General features: G+C 41.6%; 1 protein-coding gene across 1 annotated transcript in view; it reads left to right on the top strand.

Moving 5' to 3' along the window:
* The window catches only part of KLF3 (Kruppel like factor 3), a 33,345-nt gene extending 13,006 nt beyond the window's left edge, over positions 1-20,339 (top strand). The window contains exons 2-6 of the mRNA XM_029234667.1: positions 3,003-3,098; positions 11,208-11,700; positions 12,385-12,535; positions 17,454-17,614; positions 19,771-20,339. Of these exons, the coding sequence (XP_029090500.1) occupies positions 3,042-3,098; positions 11,208-11,700; positions 12,385-12,535; positions 17,454-17,614; positions 19,771-19,952 (1,044 nt within the window). The 5' untranslated portion in view covers positions 3,003-3,041 and the 3' untranslated portion in view covers positions 19,953-20,339. The remainder of the gene's footprint in view (positions 1-3,002; positions 3,099-11,207; positions 11,701-12,384; positions 12,536-17,453; positions 17,615-19,770) is intronic.
* The last annotated feature ends 224 nt before the right edge of the window (positions 20,340-20,563 follow it).

Raw genomic sequence — 20,563 nt, 5'->3', positions numbered from 1 at the left:
GAGGAGATTGACCTCTAAGGCTAGGTATCTTGGCAAAGAGACAAGTACCTGGCATTTCCGAAATCGGAACCAACAAATTTAGTGCTGTTTGTACAGTATATAGATCCAAAAATTGTGTGCATGTTCAGTGATATAAACGACTTAAGAGGGCAGAAAGAAGTTTTTTGTTTTGTTTTGTTTTAATCTCATTTGATTTTTCCCAAAACCTTGAAGGTAAGTGTTTTAGGAAGTAGGCAAAGGAGGTGTCCTCTGCATTTTACATGTGAAAAAGGGTCTCCCTCCCCCTCTCCCTCATGTCAGGGGTCAGGTGCAGATCTCCTGCTTGCGTCTACAGATCAGGACTCTTTCCTTACACTCCTGAGAATGTGAGTACTTTTGTTTAGAAGGATTTGCAGCAAGATACTGTCTAGTGGAGTGGATGAATCTGTAAGAGTAAATTAAATTTAAAAGGCTTGGGGGAGGATGACCAGCTGTGGGTCGAGGCTGCTGAATTATCTGACCTCATTGATATAAGGAGGCTATCTCACGTCTTTTGTTTACGGTCCGCTGTAGGGCCCTGGACAGCAATTCTTAGAACCATATCCATCTGTACAGCTGCTAGCCTGGGAACTGGTTAATAATAGATCCAAAGACACAAAAGGGGTTTTCATCCTTCATTATGAAATCATCCATTTTTCACTGGCTGTGGGGTTTGTTCTTGCTGGGATACAGAAGAGGGTGGTAGCACCATTGATTTGAGCAGCCTGGTATCAAATTGTGTTCACAGATTATAATACGTCCTGTGATGTAGGAAAATATAATTTTGAAGTCAGGGCCTTATGTTGAGTTAATGATGATATTCACGTGTTGTCACAAGACCCAGGATGGTCTTTCTTCAGTGAAGCAGTGAAGCACAAGAACTACACAGTATTACTTTTATAAGTGTGTGTGATGATATCTTAGTTTAACCCATAGAGCATGGACACCACTGGCTACAGAATTGCTATCATGGAGGTGGGGATGGGATGTTTAAATACTGAAATACAGGAAGTAATCTAAACCAGGGATTTCGATACCTTTTTCTGGTAGAACTCAATCTAGAACTTGTTTACGTTCCCACCCAAACCAAAGTAATACATAAATACCTCACTTCTAACCAAATTTGGATAGGAGGTGCCTGAAGGAAGTTGTTGATGATCTGGGTAGTATGCGGGCGGTGATTCTATAATGTATGAAATGCAGTTAAATGTTCAGCAGACTGAATATTTTGTCTTGTGAGGAAGTGATTGATCTGATGTATTTTAGTGCTAGAAGTGGACAGTGTAGAACACAGGAGGAAAGAGATAACGCAAGCATAACAAAAGACGAAGAGAAAGATCCAGCAAATCAAGATGGACATTTTCTTTACATTAGGCTAAAGATTGGCTTATTTCCTTATGAGGAGAAATTAGAGTAAATACAAGGTAATAGTCTTCATATTAAAAAAGTACTTAGAGGGCTTCCCTGGTAGCGCAGTGGTTGAGAGTCCGCCTGCCGATGCAGGAGACACGGGTTCGTGCCCCGGTCTGGGAAGATCCCACATGCCGCGGAGCGGCTGGGCCCGTGAGCCGTGGCCGCTGAGCCTGTGCATCCGGAGCCTGTGTTCCGCAACGGGAGAGGCCACAACAGTGAGAGGCCCGCGTACCGCAAAAAAAAAAAAAAAAAAAAAAAAATAGTACTTAGAAAGCCATAAGCAGGGACCGGGAACTCAAGACCTGAATATAGGCATTTCTCAAAAGAAGAAATGTGGGGAATGCCCTGGTGGTCCCATGGTTAGGACTCTGCGCTTCCACCGCAGGGGGTGCTGCTTCGATCCCTGGTCAGGGAACTAAGATCCTGCGTGCTGTGCAGCGCGGCCCCCCCCAAAAAAAAATCAACTTGTAAAAGAAGAAGTGTAAATGGTAAATAAAGATGAAAAAGACTCAGCTTCAGTAATTAAATCAATAGAGAATAAAAATCGTTTGTCATTTTGATATTAACAAATTAGCAAAGTTTTCATTTTTTTTAAATGATCATGCACATTGCTGGTAGGAATTTTGGGAAACAGGTTCTATTTTACTGATGGAAATTATAGAGTATCTTTGCTGGATGATACGGCAAATGCTTTGGTAAAAGTACATGCTTCTCACTCTAGAATTCCCCTTCATAAAATTTATCCTAAAAATTAAGGATGTGCAGGAGGATGTAAGTATAAAAGTGCTCATTGCTATCTGTAATGGTGAAAATTTAGAAGCAACTTAAGTGCCCAATATAAGGAATTTTAAAAAATCTGATTGGGGACTTCCCTGGCGGTCCAGTGGTTAAGACTCTGTGCTTCCTCTACAGGGGGCCTGGGTTTCATCCCTGGTCGGGGAACTAAGATCCCGCAAGCCGCAAATATCTGATTGGTTCACACAGTGGCACACTGAACTTGATGGTATGGAACCACACTTACCGAAAAAGAAACATTTTCCCAGTAAACTGTTAAGTGAAATTATGGGTACTATGTAGTATGCATATTACAATCCACTTTAAAAGAGAGTTTGGAGGGATAAAGACAAATATATTCACGATGGTTGGTTCTAAGTTGTCTTTTTGCCTGCCTTGTTTTTTTCTGATTTTTCTGTAACAAACAAAAGGGGGAAAGGAAAGGTGTTTAACATTCATATATAATGTTAACTTCTAGTGAGCTGCACAGTAATCTTGAACAAGCATGGCTGCTCAGAAGAGGCTGTACCTATTGTTCCAGAAACATCAGGGTTTATGTATTTGAGTTAGAAATGCCCGTTGGCTCTCACCCGGTTGTGACCATGGAGTCTGGTTTTAATTATATAAAATGGCATCTTTCATAGGTAAGGGAAACAAATTCCGGCCATTCCGGGGGCAGGGGAGGGGAAGGAGCAGAGAGGGGGGAAGGGTGGGGAATATTATATATATTTTCTTTTTACTGATTTATATTGAAAGTAACCTTGGGATTTAGACAAACACTTTGTTTTGTTTTCTAGGCCAAACACCAGAGCACCCTAGAAAGCATAATTAAAAGAATGCTCATGTTTGACCCAGTCCCTGTCAAGCAAGAGGCCATGGATCCTGTCTCAGTGGTAAGTTTTCCAAAACCGAACACCTCTTCTTACTTATTCCAAGTGGTAATAACTCTACTGTGTGTTGTGTTATTCCTTAAAGCCACTCGTTACTGGACAGGCATTTGATAGGCAAACTTTTCTGAAAGCCCCTGGTAGTAAGTGAGGTAAATACCCTCCTAGCAACTGTGCCCCATTTAATAACTGGGATCCATGTTTCCTTAAGCCCTGTGCCCCAAACCCCCACCTGACCCCAAGATGTGATCAGCGCAGAACTTGGGCCACAGGAGCATCTGCTCACAATAGAAGTAGTTTTACAAAACCCCCTCCGTTACCAGTTTTTTAGTTTGAGTTCTCGGGATTATTGGTTTTGGCAAAAATAAGTTTGGCCAGATTAATTTTTAAAAATTAACGTGTATTTAGGGATATTAAAAAAAAACTGGTATGCAATGTTTATCATGATTAGGAAGCAGTTTCCAAATGTACCTACAAGAAATCTGCATCAAGAACGAGTTTACCCATAATTCAAAAAGAGTCATGTACCGCAATGTTCATTGCAGCTCTGTTTACAATAGCCAGGACATGGAAGCAACCTAAGTGTCCATCGACAGATGAATGGATAAAGAAGATGTGGCACATAGATACAATGGAATATTACTCAGCCATAAAAAGAAATGAAATTGAGTTATTTGTAGTGAGGTGGGTGGACCTAGAGTCTGTCATACAGAGTGAAGTAAGTCAGAAAGAGGAAAACAAATACCGTATGCTAACATATATGTATGGAATCTAAAAAAAAAAAAATGGTTCTGAAGAACCTAGGGGCAGGACAGGAATAAAAACACAGACGTAGAGAACGGACTTGAGGACACGGGGAGGGGGAAGGTAAGATGGGATGAAGTGAGAGTGGCATGGACATATATACACTACCAAATGTGAAATAGCTAGTGGGAAGCAGCCGCATAGCACAGGGCCATCAGCTCGGTGCTTTGTGACCACCCAGAGGTGTGGGATAGAGAGGGTGGGAGGGAGACGCAAGAGGAAGGGGATATGGGGATATATGTATATGTATAGCTGATTCACTTTGTTATACAGCAGAAACTAACACACCATTGTAAAGCAATTATACTCCAATAAAGATGTGTAAAAAAAAAGAAGCGTTTACTTAGAGGTGTTTTTCACTTGAAATCACCACCCAGACTATATAGAAGAGTTCCTTAAACATGTTTGTGAATGTCATTTTTTTTAATACTGGAAGAAAAAAAAGTACTTCATTTTATCTCATGTAGTGTTTAGGCTGTCCTTCAAGGAGCTGATGAAAAAGATGAAAACTGGGGGACGGGGGAACTCCTTGGTCCTTTTGCATGTAAAAATATATTAAGAATAAAGTGATTTGCTTAAACTTCTAGCAGCCATATGGAGCTGTGACTGGGGAGAAGCTAGGGAAAGAATGAACTTGACCCTGATGATGGAATTTCGTATCACTCAGAAGAGTCTGTGACTGGGAGGGAATTACGTTCACTGTTTTTTTTCAACACCTTAGTGCTAAGCTAGCCCCTCCTGTGAGCCAGGCGCCTCTACATGCTTCTCGGCCACCAGGGAACAAGTAATTAGTCCAGGTGTTTATAGAGGTGCAACACCAGTGCTATGGATGTGGGACATGGGTGACAACAGAAAGGTGTCCATGACTGCAAAGCAGGGAGTGGCTGAGACTTGAGGAGATCTGGTTTAGTGAATATAACAAGGCCACGCTCGCAATTCTGTCCTGCTCTTTTCTTCCATGGGCTTGGAAAATACTCACAAAGGGAAAAACTTGGCCTGAGTTGTGTATCTGAAGGTTGGTAATGACACACTTGCAAAAATTAGATCATCCTTATGCACTGGCTGTGGAGGCTCCTGCCAAAACTGTTTATACAAGACACAGGGGTCACTCCGAGGCCCTTGGAACTGAGTTGCCATGGAGATTACTGTGCCAGTGAAGTGTTTACCACTGTGTACAGTGAAAAGTTGTCAGGAAGTAACATTCACCTTCCTGCATGATAACTGGATAACTGCGTGTCTGAATATGATAATAACAGAGCAATAAGAATTACATTAATCAAAAACTAAATTGACTTCCAATGTTACTCGTTTTGTCATCAACCCCTTCCCCCAACTACTGCATGATCCTATTGAAGGAATATTAAGGTATAAAATTTCCCCATTAATTATACCCTTGAAATATGAATAGGTTTTTAGTACTGACGGATATGATTAATTTGATAAATGATGCAGGACCATCAGTGATGCCTTTTGTAATCAAGCATGAGAATGTGTCACAAGAGCCTAATTTAAAGCTAAAATGAAGTTGGTACAATACAGTTAAGTGCAAGGAAATACACTTTGCCGAAAAAATGGAAATAAGATTAATTTGAAGTAACGTTTGTATTTGTAATGCTGGAACTTCTGTTAATATATGGAGTTAAAATATGCAGACGTACTTTTGCAATTAATGGTCTTTCCTTCATGCTCTAGTTTTCAACTTCTACGGATGCTTATAGGATTTAACTACATTGTCTCACCAAAAGGTGGTTTCAGTCCTTATAATAAAGTTTCTTTCTCTTAATTCAGCAAAACCTCAGTTAACTAAAACATTTGGGGAGTAGGGCATTGTGATTATTTTACATAAGAAAATGAAAAGCTTTTGTTTCCATTCTTAAATCTTCATATTTTATCTTTCCTGCCTTCATAGGTGGAGTATATGAAACCTGATCTATTGTGCCTTTTTTCCTTTTTCCTTTTTAATTCTGCCTTTGACCTGAAGGTTGAGGTCTTTGTTTATTCAAGTCAATGTTCTAAACATTAAGCCGTAGACATGTGTAAGATTCTTTTTGTTTTAATTCCACATATGAATAAAAATATTTTACAGTGACTTATTCCCCTCCCCCACTCCTTTTTCTTAAAAAGTGAGAAGAGCAGAAGCAATCTGCCTATTTGGTATTTTGCTATAGTTCAGAGAAAGTGAGGAGATGTCATTTTTCTCTTGCTGAAGTATAAGCCTTCATACTTCCCACGAAACCTTGTGCCTTGAGGCACATTAGACTTTGGATTGTCAGTCCTGTTAAGATTTGCAAGAATGGAGAGCAGCGTACACCCGCCTCTGTGCCATGGATCTCTGTTACTTACTATCAGTGCGATGCTGGCAAAACCATCAGCAGCTCCCTGAGCCTCCAATTTCTTTTTCTTATTTGTGAAATTGGAGATTTTTAATTTGTAAAATGTGAAATGGCAGGCGTATATAAAATATGCCCATAAAGGAGTTGTTTTTACCGATACTGCCAAAGAAGTTTGAAAATTAGAACTTAATTCAGGAAGTGAGAAAGAATTTTTAAAAGTATTCCCTCATATTCTTTTCCTACAGGAAGATTACTTTTGAAGAACGGGTACTTTTTTCTTTTTCTTTAATGAAAATTATCATCTAACGGACTCCTTAAAGATTGAGAAGTACTTAGAAATCAGTAGTCCCTCTGCTGTGTTCTAACAGAAACTTTTCATGACTTTTCTGAGCCTGGTAGAAAGAGAGCTTTCTGCTTTTGTTTGCATAGAGGGGCATGACATTGGCTGTTTCCAGCGAGTTTGTTTATAAATGCACCACGCCTTCCTGCACTTGGAAGCCCATCCTTGGTATGAAGATTCCTTTGACTTGCCATCGCCCTGTAATGGACGGCACATTTTTTTCATATTAATGAACGGTGAAACAGAGACTCATCCACGTTTCATGGAGTCACTCCATCCACTTAAACCATCTTGTAGTGGAAAACTCACCAAAACTATTTCCAATAAAATGAGAAACTATTAATTCTCACTTTCATATGAAGTGATAGCACTGGAAAATTATCCAACCCCTGTGCCTTTTTCCTCACCACACTTAAAAAAAATCATGTTTTTGAGAATCAAAGAATTGGTATTATCCTGAGCCTTGTCAGTAGTAAAACCTTGCTGGGAGAGCCTGTTGATTCACATCATCCATTCGTCCGGTGTTCTTTGAGCACCTGGGCTAGACCCTCATCTCCCAATCCAGTGACAGGAAGCCGCCAGCAAAGAAATAACCCACAGCGCGGAGGTGTGAACACTTGAATGCGTGTTACAACAGAGGGAGAGAACTTTTCTTAACAACAGATCTTCTGGAAAAGTAAACCCATTGCCGCCGCTAGTGGGTGTCAGGAGTGGGGAAGCCCTGCGTGAGTCTTGTCTGCAGGCTGCTCTGTTCCCGCGAACAGGGCTCCTTGAGTAAGCAGTATGCATACGAGCCAGTGGATGCCTGGCAGTGGCCGGAGGCCCTCTTTCTGCCTCGTCAGTACTTGCCTCTGATTTGGATTTCACTGGTGCAGCCACACTTACCTGCATTGCTTTGTTAGAAGACAGGAAGCAACTATTACCAGGGTGTATCCACCCAAGGTACACACCCCAAGCAAGCCCTGTATCGATCAGTCCTTACACTGTGGAGACTGTTGCAGGCTGATTGCAGTGGCTTATAGGCTCCACCCAAATAAACATGTCTCATAGAAGGTTCTGGTAAACATTGCTATGACATTTGCTAGTGAGACAGTTTGAAGAACCACATTTCTTCACCCTTTGGCAAGGCAGTCGGACTGGGAGTTGTTAATAGTGTGCTCAGTCGTGTGCCCAGGTCCCAGCAGTCCCCCTGCTTTTAGCCCTAGAGTCTTACAAAAACCACATGTCCAGTATAGCTGGCAGGGGGCATTCACGGGAGGGCAAGCTCTCTGCAGAACTGTGCGCAATGTTTGTAAAACTTAGCTCTATGTGTGGATGTTTCTTTCTTTATGGCTTGAGAAACCTGAGACTGTTATTAAATTTGCAAATCTCCCAGGTTCTAAATTCCTGCTTTCCTTAAACTCACCCCACAGATAGAAAAATCCAACAATGACAGCAATAAAAGTATGTCCTCATTTTGCTTCCTATGTAGCTGCCAATAAGTTGGCAAAATCTAGGTCATAGGAATGTCTTTGAAGACTAGGGCTGAAAATAAGGGAGAAGCTACAATTCCATGAGTAGAAACAATGAATACTGCCTCCCATTTCCTGGAGTTTTTGTTTCTCATACCAGCACTTTTGCCCTTTAGAAAATTATATCAAGATGGTTAAACTTTAGAACCAGGAGAAATCTTTTTTTCCTCCTACAGTTAATTACTTCCTTAAACCCTCATTGTACAAAGTTTGTAATTTTTTGTTAGCAAACCTTGTGCCTCTTTTTCTTTTGCCTATTTCAATATTTAAATTTAAATCTATTTCATATTAATATTACTGTATATTTTGGGCCTCTCACCTTGTGTTGCACCTGTGTGTGTCTAGTTCTAAAAGAAAGGTAGAAACAGTCTACCTCATTTGATCCTTAATATGTAATTCAAAGCTATTTTAAAAAAACAATTTGTATATTTTTACAAATTCATGTTTCCTGATTTTATATCCTCATGTCCTTGTTTTTAAGCAGTATTATTAGTGAAAATTCTCCCCGCCCCCGTCTTTAAATTGCATTTAAACAGTATACCATTTTAATAATAAAAATTAGTATTTTTATTCTGTATCTCTGTCATTTAGAGCCAGGCTGTTCCAAGGGTGGTCTGTGGCACCTTAGGTCACTCCCCAGTAATTCAGAACCTGCCTTTTAACAAGATTCCCAGGTGAATCTGTGTGCTCAGTAAAGTTTGAGAAGCCCTGATAGGGAGCATCAAAGCCCATTGCAGTGCACACCTCTTGTATAAGGAAGGAAGACAAGGGACTCCCAGGACCACGGTGTGTGTTAAAGTTCATCACATAGGTATCTCATTGAGTCCAGTTTTAATCTTAACCTCACAACCTCCTGGAAGGTGGGTATCCAATACCGCCTTGACAGATTTTGCCATATCCTCATGGCTCCTGCACTCCTAATATTTATTTAGTAATTTTTCTTGGCCCTAGAGATAGAATTGCTTTTTAACATAATAAAGTTATTTTAAAAGGGAACTTTGTATCACTACTGTAGAAGTTATTTTAAAAGGGAACTTTTTGTCACTACTACTGAGAAACATAGTTTTTTCTTAATGCACTTAAATAAACACATAACTATTCTAAAGCTCTGTGTCTATCAGAGAGATGTACACCAGACTGCAGGAGTCACTGTTCCATGTGGTTATGTAGGTTACGAATGAGGATACAGGTAAAGAAAGAAAGGACGAAAGAACAAAGTGCATCTTAACGATGAGAAACTGACATCAAAACCAGATTAAGATAAGTACTTGCCTGTCCCCTTACTTTCCAATACTCTGATGCTCAGTTGGCCCAGAGAAGGAATCAGGCGTCTGGAATTTTAAAGCAGCACAGCTAATTCTGATGCATAGTCAGGTGGAGATTTACCCAGTGAGGCCCAGAGAGGAGAAGGGTGTGATCTCAGTGGTAATCCCAGTCAAAAAACACTGCTATTCCACAGTTATTTAAAACTCAAATTAGTGGCCATTGGAGGGGCTGGGGAGGCTCAGAAATTAATAGTGCATTTAAGCTGTTTCATTATAAGGCCCCACCGGTGGGTTTTCTCAGTTGCATCATGAGCTAGTGTTGCCTCAGAATCACAAACACGTCGGATTTTAGACCTGGAAGAGAGGCCCAGTATGTTACCCTTCACTTTCGCCGTAAAACATTCAAATACAAGTAATTTTCTGCAGGCAGACTTGACATGTTACCACTAAAAATTTCAGTTTCCCTAAAATGCCTACAAGTAAAGAAAATGACTTAGGTTGAGTTTAATTCTTTTTAAAGCATTCTACAACAAAGTTTTCTATTTTTTAATTTTAGTTAAGGTACAGAAGTAATTTTAGTGAATTCCATGGCCAAGGACAGAACCCATAGTGTGCAATTATGATTGATTTATATTTAAAGCTGGTAAATGAGTTAGATTACCTTGATATTATAAGAGAGAAACGTACGTGAAGATAAATCAGGTCAGTTGTGGAACAGATCTTAGATTTGGGAGGAAAACCATTGGTGTCTCCTCCAGTATCTTGTTAGGTTGTCCTGCAGCCTCTTTTGATGAGGGGGGTAGCAAGGTGGAAAGGAGACAAGGCAGGACCTCGGCTCGTGTGCAGGTCCCTTCCAGCGTCACGTGTCTTTATTTGAGTGCTGTTACATTAGCTCATTCTTACAGTTCTGTGTCATCCACAAATTTGGAGATTAAGTCATCTTCTACAGTTTCATTCAAACTGTGAATAAGTCCATCGCACAAGTTGGAGCCAAGAACATAATCACTCTCATGTGGGTGGCCTTCTACCGTGTATAGGTGTGTAGGGTGACTGGCCATTCTGGTGTGCCTGAGATTGAGGCATTTCCTGGGATGTAGGACTTTCAGTGCTAAGGCCGGGACTCGTAGCATGGATGTGTCAGTGGCTGAAGACCATCCTAAGGTACTACCATGCAGCTCCGCTTGTCCCTGTTATACACAGCGTGTGAGAAACGTTCAGTGTCTTTCTGCTGAGCTGGAGGACACTAAAGCCAGGGAGAGTATTTCCTGCCAAGTAAGAAACCCCACCAGAAGATCAGCAAGGTTAGTTGGCTTGGCTGATTCTTGGTGAACCTCAACGCCAACTCCTAATGATAAAGGCCCACAAGGCTTCTGTTTCATAAACTATTTTAGAATTTTTCCAGGTGTCATCCTCTGCCTTAACATTGGACATGGCCATAATCGTAGAATTAAATTTGAGATTTTTTGTGGTACACGGGTCTCTCACTGTTGGGGCCCCTCCCGTTGCGGAGCACAGGCTCCGGACGCGCAGGCTCAGCGGCCATGGCTCACGGGCCCAGCCGCTCCGCGGCATGTGGGATCTTCCCGGACCCGGGCACGAACCCGTGTCCCCTGTATCGGCAGGCGGACTCTCAACCACTGCGCCACCAGGGAAGCCCACCACATTAACTTTAGTACTTACGTTTATTAGACCAGCTGTCTCTCATAGCATTGTTTTAGGGTCAAGCATGTATCTAAACCCAAACCACTTATTAAAATCCATGTGATTGAAGGTGACTTGTTGTATTTTTTCATCTGAATTCGTGTTTCAAGCAAACACACTTACTTGGCTATTGACACGTTTCCGTCTTTCTTTTCCAATAGTCATACCCGTCTAATTACATGGAGTCGATGAAGCCCAACAAGTATGGCGTCATCTACTCCACGCCGTTATCTGATAAGTTCTTCCAGACCCCAGAAGGCCTGTCGCATGGGATGCAGATGGAGCCGGTGGACCTCACCGTGAACAAGCGGAGCTCGCCGCCCTCTGCCGGGAACTCCCCCTCCTCCCTGAAGTTCCAGTCCTTGCACCGGAGAGCCTCGCCAGGGTTGAGCCTGCCCTCGTCCAGCCCACCGGGGAAGAAGTACTCGCCGCCGCCGCCGCCGCCCGGCGTGCAGCCCTTCAGCGTGCCGCTGTCCATGCCGCCTGTGATGGCTGCGGCCCTCTCCCGCCACGGCATCCGGAGCCCTGGCATCCTGCCTGTCATCCAGCCTGTTGTCGTGCAACCCGTCCCCTTCATGTACACCAGCCACCTCCAGCAGCCGCTCATGGTCTCCCTGTCGGACGAGATGGAAAATTCCAGTAGTAGCATGCAAGGTAAATTCTGCCACTCGCCCACACTGCCGCCCCCCGGCTTAGTCCGGACTTACCGGGTCTTCACCAGATAGTCTGGGTGAGGGAGCAAAGGAGGCAAGGGGCCAAGAGCTGTTGCACTCTGAAAAGGAAATATTCGACTTAGAGTCTGCCTAAGGCATTTGCTTTTTTTTTTTTTAAAGTGTTGACACTGGAAGATCTCCCAAGAGTCGGGCTGTCTGTTAAATGCCATGAGATGATTAGTTTCACTATATACTTGTCAACTTGGGGATAATAAGAATCTTGACTTTATATTTTGCTTTATTGAATACCAACATGGTTCTAGGTGCAAAAAGTCATTTAAGAAATACCTTTAGACCATGTGATAACTAATAGCTATTAAAAGCCACCTTGTTTACTGACTGGTCAGAGGCAGAAGGCTGGGGTAACAAGGAGATAACCAAACGTCATAAGGAAGAAATCCTTTGGGGGCTGATGTCTTAAAAGTCCAGCTTCCTCCATACGGTGCTTGCTGACAAAGTAATCGTTAGGAGGAACAAGAAGCGCCCACCGATTCATTTCTGCTGTCATTTTGCCAAAGGCAAATAGATACACATGAGTGTGGTAGCTAGAAGCCATGCAATAAGCTTTTAAAGGCTGAAATCGGTAAATGGTACATAGAGTAACTTTTCTATTTTTATTTTGTAGTCCCTGTAATTGAATCATATGAGAAGCCTCTATTACAGAAAAAAATTAAAATAGAACCTGGGATCGAACCACAGAGGACAGATTATTATCCTGAAGAAATGTCACCCCCTTTAATGAACTCAGTGTCCCCCCCGCAAGCACTGTTACAAGAGTAAGTATATTGAGGTCTGCCTGGCATTTACCTAGCGGCGTGCATCTCGGAACTGGAATGGAAGCTGGAGCTTCCCGCTCAGGATGTGGTGTGGATTGCCAGACGGGACTGCCTTTGTCGTTCGGGGCAGCCCCTGGGCCAGATGGGAGAATCTCTCCAAAAACTATGTGCTCTGTTACACGCGTTACATCACGTTCTCAGTGATTTGGTCACACATGATTTTGCCACTTTACCCCAGAAATCATTTTTATCTTGTTTTTTTCCATCCTTCCAGACTATGTGTATATAGTTCTCCCATCATCTTTAGCCCAACATGGATTGAATTTGGTGTTCTAGATATTCTACTTAAGGTTGGATCCTGGAAATGCTTCATGGGATCACATATCGTCCTTCCCATTGTCAGTTCTCATAAAGTATAGTGTTTCTGTGGTGGGGAATGGCTTTTAGTCAGAATTTTCCGGGCCAACCGCAAATCCAAGAAAGATACTCCAAAACCAGTCTCATGGCAACAGAAAGCTGACCGTGTTGCTCAGAGAAGCTCGGCGTTGAAAGAACTGTTTAGTCTCCTGTCTTTCTAATTGTGACTGCCCTAGAATGTTCGGTCTGCTTTAGAACCGCCATCCAGTAGGAAGTTTACACTACTGGTCGACATCCAGGCACCTGAACAGTGGTTTAACTTGCTGTGTGTGACGGTGTCACACACAGTCTAAATAACATCATTACTGAGATTTGGCACTAGAGATGCCCTTGACTTCTACCAGTGATTGCACTGGAGGCTGTGTCTGCAGTAGGTACAAACGTGGCCTTCGGATCCAACATCTTGGATCCCAGCTCTGCTCTCCACCATGTGTATGACCTTGGCCTAGTCACTTAATCTCGTTGCCCCTGCTTCCTCTTTATTTTCATTATTGGTTGTAATTATTTTTCCTGTGTTATGGTCTTTACAACATTGGATTTAATGGCCAGCTTCCTAGTACAAAGGAAGTTCAACAATTACTGTCTCCTCAGGGTCCCTTCTATCACCTTCCTCCCCCCATACCCTTTTCTCCAGCATTTCTGCCCACCTTTCTGCTTTATCTACTGCACTCTTCTCCCTTACGTAATGAATTCTGTAACAGGATATGAATCCTCTGGTTTTAGAACAGCTATTTTCTGGAACTTAACATGTATTCTGGTTGTATCCACATTCAACCCAAGTAGGTGCCTTCATAGTAGCTCATATATCAATTGTCATTTGCATCAAATCCGTCCGCTTTTTTTGCGGGGGGTGGGGCAGTGGGGGGTTGTCATCCACTCCTTGATAGATGAAGAGAATGAATCTTCCACAGCCACATCAGTAGGCAGACTGTCTGATGGTCTTGTACATTATTGCCCTTCACAATTGCATAGTGCCTCCTTACCCCCAGAAAGGAACTTTTCCAAGTGTTTTCAAAGGAGTTATTTCATCCTCCCAAAACAAGCAGGTGGGAGTCAGAGCAAACAACTGATGAGCCAAGACATAAATAACTTGCCTGTAATCACACCATTAACAGCAGAGGGGGCCTGGGCTGATCTCCTGCTTCCAGACGAGTGGTCTTCCTGCTATTTTTAGGCCATAGCTAGCTGATTGCACCTGCTGCTGCACTAAGGGAAAGGAAAAATAGACTAACCAAAATGGAAACATCTTGTAGGCTGAATTACCTTTTTTTTAGGATGTCAGATGTCTTTGGTGAGGTAACTGGCAACATAGCTTGTACCTGTAATTGTTCCTGCACAGGTGATGAAAAAGATGCTATAAAGCCAACTGCCCACATAGCAAGGGATCCATTGACTGAAAAGGGGGTTATTCCAAAGTCTAGGTTATTATAAATTACAGTGTAACACATTACGGAAGAATAATTGAAGGCAATATTCTGTGCTCTGAATGCTGCTGGAAAGAAAACAGCTTTTCTCTTTTCTTGCTTATTTTAAGTAACGTTCTTTTGATGATCTCGAGCTCAGTGGCTTTTAATGATTAATGAGTAATGTGCTTATTCTAATGCTGACCTAAGAATGCATTTGCCTCTCAGAAAATTGAACCGATTAGTCACAACTGGGACATGTACCCTTCAAGTAATTCTCTCACAGATGTGATTAAGTAATGTCTTGGAGTGTGCCCAGTAGCAGCCCACATAGGAAACCAGCTAGCCAGGAAAGAATCACTGGGATACCAAGCACCTGGTACCATGTGCATGAGGCAGCCCCAATGATATTTGCCTTAGGAAACCCTTCCTTTACAGGGGTGGACTTTAAAATACAGCTTTGAAATCCATTTGTTTGATCATAAAGTTATAGCTTTAGGATTATTTTTAAAGGCACTCAAAAGTATATCAGATTTCTTTTGTTATTTACATGTGTGAAAATTTATTTAGAACAAAAAGTTTGAGGATCAGATTTCCCCATTGAGTTGTGAACATGAAACTGTAGCAAACATAAGAGGGATCAGCTTAACTGAAAACAATGACCAGGTCTCTGATATTTACTAGGTATTCTAACTTCTTGGTTATAATGATCCCAAACAACCTCCTAAAAAATGAGCAGTGAGGAGACCGAGAAGAGTGAGTGAGATCCCAAGATCCTGAACCTCAGCCTGTACCAATATCCGACTCTTTAGAGATAGACTGCTGACCCCTCTCAGAGTGATGCTGCCTTCCAAGGGAGATGTTGGCTGGAGTAGAGATTTCCTGATCTGGTGTTAGGACATCCCAAAAAAACTCCTCATGAAATTAAACCACTGTAGGGGCAAAGTTTGCTAGTGGGTTTCTGCACCTTGAAATAGTAACAGCTACTGTTTAGCAGATTTGCATCTGGAACAGGTGTTGTTCTTAAGCGTTTTGTGTGTATTACTCACAACTGCTTTCTGAGATCGCATGATTATCATCCCCTTTTACAGAGAAGAAACTGAGGCACGCAGAGCGTGAATACCTTGCCGAGGGTTATAGGGACTATCGGGACAGAGCTGGAGCGCACAGCCTTTTAGGGTACCTCTTTTTAGGGTAACATTTTCACAAAATGAGCAGCTGGAACAGCAGTCATAACTACTACACAGAAACCATTAGTATCCCAACTCATAAAATCGAATAACTGGGAGAGACTTCTAAAGTTATCTGGGATTCTCTCCCAGGGTCCCAGAGGCACATGAGATATATTTAACTGTTCATTCTTTTTCCCCCTCAACATTTTACTTCCTGAAGTTCCCTTAATGAAGATGAAAATTTTCAGTCAATGGCATGAAAGTTGAAAGTTTAAAATAAACTGATAAACTGTTTTCTTTTTATTAAAGGGTCTTAATAATCGAGCTTTATAAAAACTCTCACTTCTCCATTTTCTCTGCTATTTGTTTGTACATTTATACCATTGAAGTTCTTGTTCCCCCCCCCCCACTAGTTCATGTTCCCTTTTCCATGTATCTGAACTTTATTCTTTCATATCGTCCCTCTAAGCATCAGGGTAGGAAGGTAAAGTGATACTCAAAACTGACAGTTTTCTTTGCTAATCATAAGTGAGAAATTAGTGAAGTCACTCAAGATAAAATGCACCTTTTTATTCTCTTCCTAGTCACTTCTTTGGGTGCTTGAAAAAGTTGTTGATAAGGGATATGTATTTACATTTTTACCAAGATAAAAAACAAGCTTCATTCAGTGACTCTCTTGATTTTTATGTCTAAATTTTATTATTCTTTATCTCACAAGACTGTTTACCCTCATCAAATTCTTTTCACCAATCTTTTTTCCCCCATACACTCTTGTATAAAACATTCACATGTTATTTGGAATATTTTAAGAACTTTAGATTCAAATTTAAAAGACAGAGAAGTCTTTCATTGCAGTTAGAGGCCAACCGTCGATACATAAGCTTGTAATGTATCAAGTAATTAGTTATTAGGAGAGCAAATGGATGGATTAGAACTTGTTAATTACATCAATCAGCGGGGGAAGCCTGAAAAAACTACAGATTTTTCCTAGCTCTTCCCACCTGCCATTTCTCTCCACCAACTTCCTTTCTGAAAAAGAGAAAGTTCATAGTAATGATGTGTAACCTGATTTGATTTCAACCCCCCTCCCCCCTGGAAAGGTGTGCAGGTGCAGGAAGGGGAGTCTGGGTGAGGAGCCAGGAAGGTAGGGAGGATGGCGGGCAGCCAGTGAGGGAGCCGGTGCTGCACCTAGAGCCTGGGTCTTGAGTCCTGAGTGAGGGGCTTCCTCGCCTGACCACTAGCACTGCCTGAAGCTCTCTCTCAAGGAGGAATAATAGTGACAGTAAAGGTTTGAGTTTGTGAAGACAGTAGTGCCAACTTTTTTTTGGGGGGGGGTGGGGAGATAAAAATCAAATGTAAGTTGAGCCTCTTTAAGACACTCAAACTAAATGCCAATTATGTAAAGGATAAAATGTAGATACATCCTACAGTGTGGTTGCCTGAGACTTAGGAGTTTAACCTCTTAACATTTTCCCCTAAAGAATAATAAATGTGAGAAAACATAGTACAGCGTTCAGCCTAGTACCACAAAATTCTACAAGAAAGCAAATTTCTATTAAGGGAAAGAGACTCTCCTAGCACTTTGCACCTCCCTCTAGTGTAGCCCCTAACCCTTCTTACTGTCATTACTTATCTACATGTCTGTCTCCCCCTAGAGTGTGAGCTCCTCCAGGGCAGGAACCCTGTTTTTATTCATCTTTGTGTCCCGGTGCCAAGCACAGTGCCTGGCTCATGGTAGGTGCTCACTCCATGTTTGTTGAATGAATATAGCAGTGCTTCTTGGGTTGATCCGCTAATTTCTTTTTGTTTATTTTGTTGGGTTTTTTGTTTGTTTGTTTTTGCCCAGTGTTGTTAATGCTTTTGGTACCCTGAAGGAAAGGAAGAGCCTTTCACTCACCATTTTGCATTTGGCATCGGCTTTCCTAGGAATCACCCTTCAGTCATCGTGCAGCCTGGGAAGAGACCTTTACCTGTGGAATCTCCAGACACCCAGAGGAAGCGGCGGATACACAGATGTGATTATGATGGATGCAACAAAGTATACACTAAAAGCTCTCACTTGAAAGCACACAGAAGAACACATACAGGTATTAGAAATACAAGACTCGCTTCATCTTTCTTCTTAAGAAGTACTAGCATGGAATGTTAAGACAAATGTTCTAGCTTTCAGAGATTATTGTAATGAAATTTTTTCAGGCATCTTGAAAGTTACCATAGCTACAGATGTCGCTTGTCAGTCGTGAAAAATGAAGTTTTCGATAATGATTTGTTTTTATAATGGAATAGATTCAGGGTTATCTGTTCAAGGCCCCTTGCAACCACTTGCAGTTCTGTGGTCTCTGTAGTAAGAGAGAGAGAGAAGGGCATGAAACCTCCACTGAGAACAGAGGGGGAAATTGCGCTTAACCATGGGCCTCTTTCATCAAAGATGTGGCCTCCATATAGGCTGTCACTTAGTAAATGTACGTTATCAAATTCACAATGGCAAAAAAAGAAGAAAAAAGTTCTTTATACAGAACAAGTAAATGCAGCAGTTTATAGAAATGGAATTCAAATGGAAGACAGTCATCGAAGGAAAGAAAAGTGAAGATATATTTGGGTAATTATCGTCTTCTAAAACTGAGGGAACTTGTAGGCGATTGCCTGCCATATGTGTTGTAGGATATTTCCAGTTTGCCAGGCGTTGCATATAGAGCGTACAGACGGGTCTTATAAAAATTGTTAAATAGGTGAGGAAAACATAAAATTGTCCCCTGTGCTCATGAACATTTTGTAGCAACACATCTTAAGGAATTCGTACAAAAATGTTTTAAACAAACCTGATTAATTGCAGTTGGTATTGGTGATGAATGTTTATGGAAAGCCTCATCTGAGCTGACCTCATACTCTTGGATGTGAAATTCTAGTGTAACAGCAATTTCCCTCTCTGTACATTTCCTTAACCTCAGAATGTAGAATATTTGGAGGTTTGTGAGTCATTCTTGTTAGGAACATTTACAAAGAGAAGAATCCGGGGTTTGGAAGAGGAGAGGAAGTAAAGTGTCTGGCAGAGTGGAAGTGAAGGTTTGCCGTGCATCCTGGGAAGGAGGCAAAGGAAGCCGAGGGGATCCAGCCTCATACAGTGTTCCTTGGCCTCCTCACAGTGTTGCCACGGAGAGAGCTGAGGGTGACAGCCTTGCAGTTAGAGGACCACCCAATGGGCAGTGCCAGATAGACTCATGAAAGCCTCCTCAGGGCACGAACGGGACCTGAGAGGTGGATGTTACCAAAGGCCAGCCTAAGAGTAAAAAGACATTGGATATTTGGGTAACGATTCAGATGTAAGAAAAATAACTCTTAGCATGTATATTCTGTGCAACAAAGCAGAGAGTATAAATTCTGAATATGTCATTGAAATGCCAAGGAATTACAATCCTTTAAGGTTTCTAGAAAACAAGGGATAGTAAATGGGAATGAATCTGTCATGCCCATTACCCAATATTACTGATTTAAACGTGTAAAATTACCGTTAACTGCCTTTTTATTTGTAAAGGCCTTCATACTGCTGTCCTCGTGACTTTCCCACAGAGGTCTTCTTTTTCTCACCTGTAAGTTATCATCTCACAGGAGAGGGTTGTAGAGACCTGACTTCTGACAGAGTGGGGAGGAGTTTACTATATTTTCCGTACGTCTGAATTAAAGCATTATACCTAGGCGTTGTTGTTCTTGACTAAACAAATAATAAAATGTTGAAATCCCTGATGAATATTTGTTGCTAGGGACTTAGGGACTTCACATTTTTAGAAAACTATTGAAAAGAATAAGCAAATCCCATAACTTTCAGTTTGGACTTCTCTTTGAATGGATAGCGCTGCATGTAGCTAAGCTCCTAAGTAAGTTTACAACTTGGAGGTCAACAAATACGGATCACCGGGTATTAAAAACTTGTTCATTGCCTCCTTTGAGGGCAAAACCAAAATTCTTTGATAGCCCCTCAGAGTGGATTTCAGTGCCATAAATATGCTTTAGGAACTCTTAAAATCCCCCTCCCTCCCCTTTTTTGGGCAGAAAGCCAGTTTCATATTAAGACAATTAATCTGTGTTTCTCATTTGTCACCTAGTGGTTCAAGGGACAAATGTATGATCCTATCTTGGAAATAATGTTTGTCAAGAGCTTTAGCTCAGAAATATTTACTGTCTTTAATTATTAATATCATTTTGCTCTTAGAAAAAAATCAGCTCTTTTTTCCCCACCTTTCTGCAGGAGAAAAACCCTACAAATGTACATGGGAAGGATGCACATGGAAATTCGCTCGGTCTGATGAACTCACGAGACATTTCCGCAAACATACTGGAATCAAACCCTTCCAGTGTCCAGACTGTGACCGCAGCTTCTCCCGCTCCGACCACCTTGCCCTCCATAGGAAACGCCACATGCTCGTTTGAATGCCTCTATCTCCCGCCTCAGCGTGGCTCCCACCTCCCAGCTCTCTCTCTGTCCTCCCTCCCATTATCTAACTCATCTTTTTACATGTACATTTTAATTTTGATTCAGCTGGTCTGAATCTCTGAATTTATATCATTCAAACTTCCATATGGTCAGTAGTAAATATTCTCTAATCTTCCCTCTCCTTGCCACGGGTCAGACCTAAAGAATGTGAACAATTTTTTTTTTCTTTTTTTTTTTCTTTTTTTTTTTCCGGGGATGCTAAGCAAACCCTTCTTAGAGATACGTTTAATGTAATGAAAGCAAGGGAACATATAAACTAACATAACCAATTGTTTCTCCATGTAATCCTCAAAAGAATGTCAAAGTAAATGTATTAGAAATACAGTATCCAGCCTGCTAGTCCTTGCCAGAGGCATCCAGACCTCTGTGCTCTGTGATCTGTGATCGAGTTTGGTGCTCCACAGCAAAAAGAAGGGTGGAACCTTTCACAGATTAGCTAGACATGCAACAGGCTTTCAGACTAGTACAGTCAACTCTTCCATTGTCCTTCACAGATCTGGCTGGTCAATTTGGATTTAGCACTTCATCTAAATGTACATCCGTTACC

Source organism: Monodon monoceros, unplaced genomic scaffold (genome assembly GCF_005190385.1).
Source record: "Monodon monoceros isolate NGI ecotype Baffin Bay Population unplaced genomic scaffold, NGI_Narwhal_1 Super_Scaffold_20, whole genome shotgun sequence".
Classification (NCBI taxonomy): Eukaryota; Metazoa; Chordata; class Mammalia; order Artiodactyla; family Monodontidae; genus Monodon; species Monodon monoceros.
The sequence above is the reverse complement of the archived record's forward strand: the minus strand, read 5'-3'. Positions and strand labels throughout refer to the sequence as shown.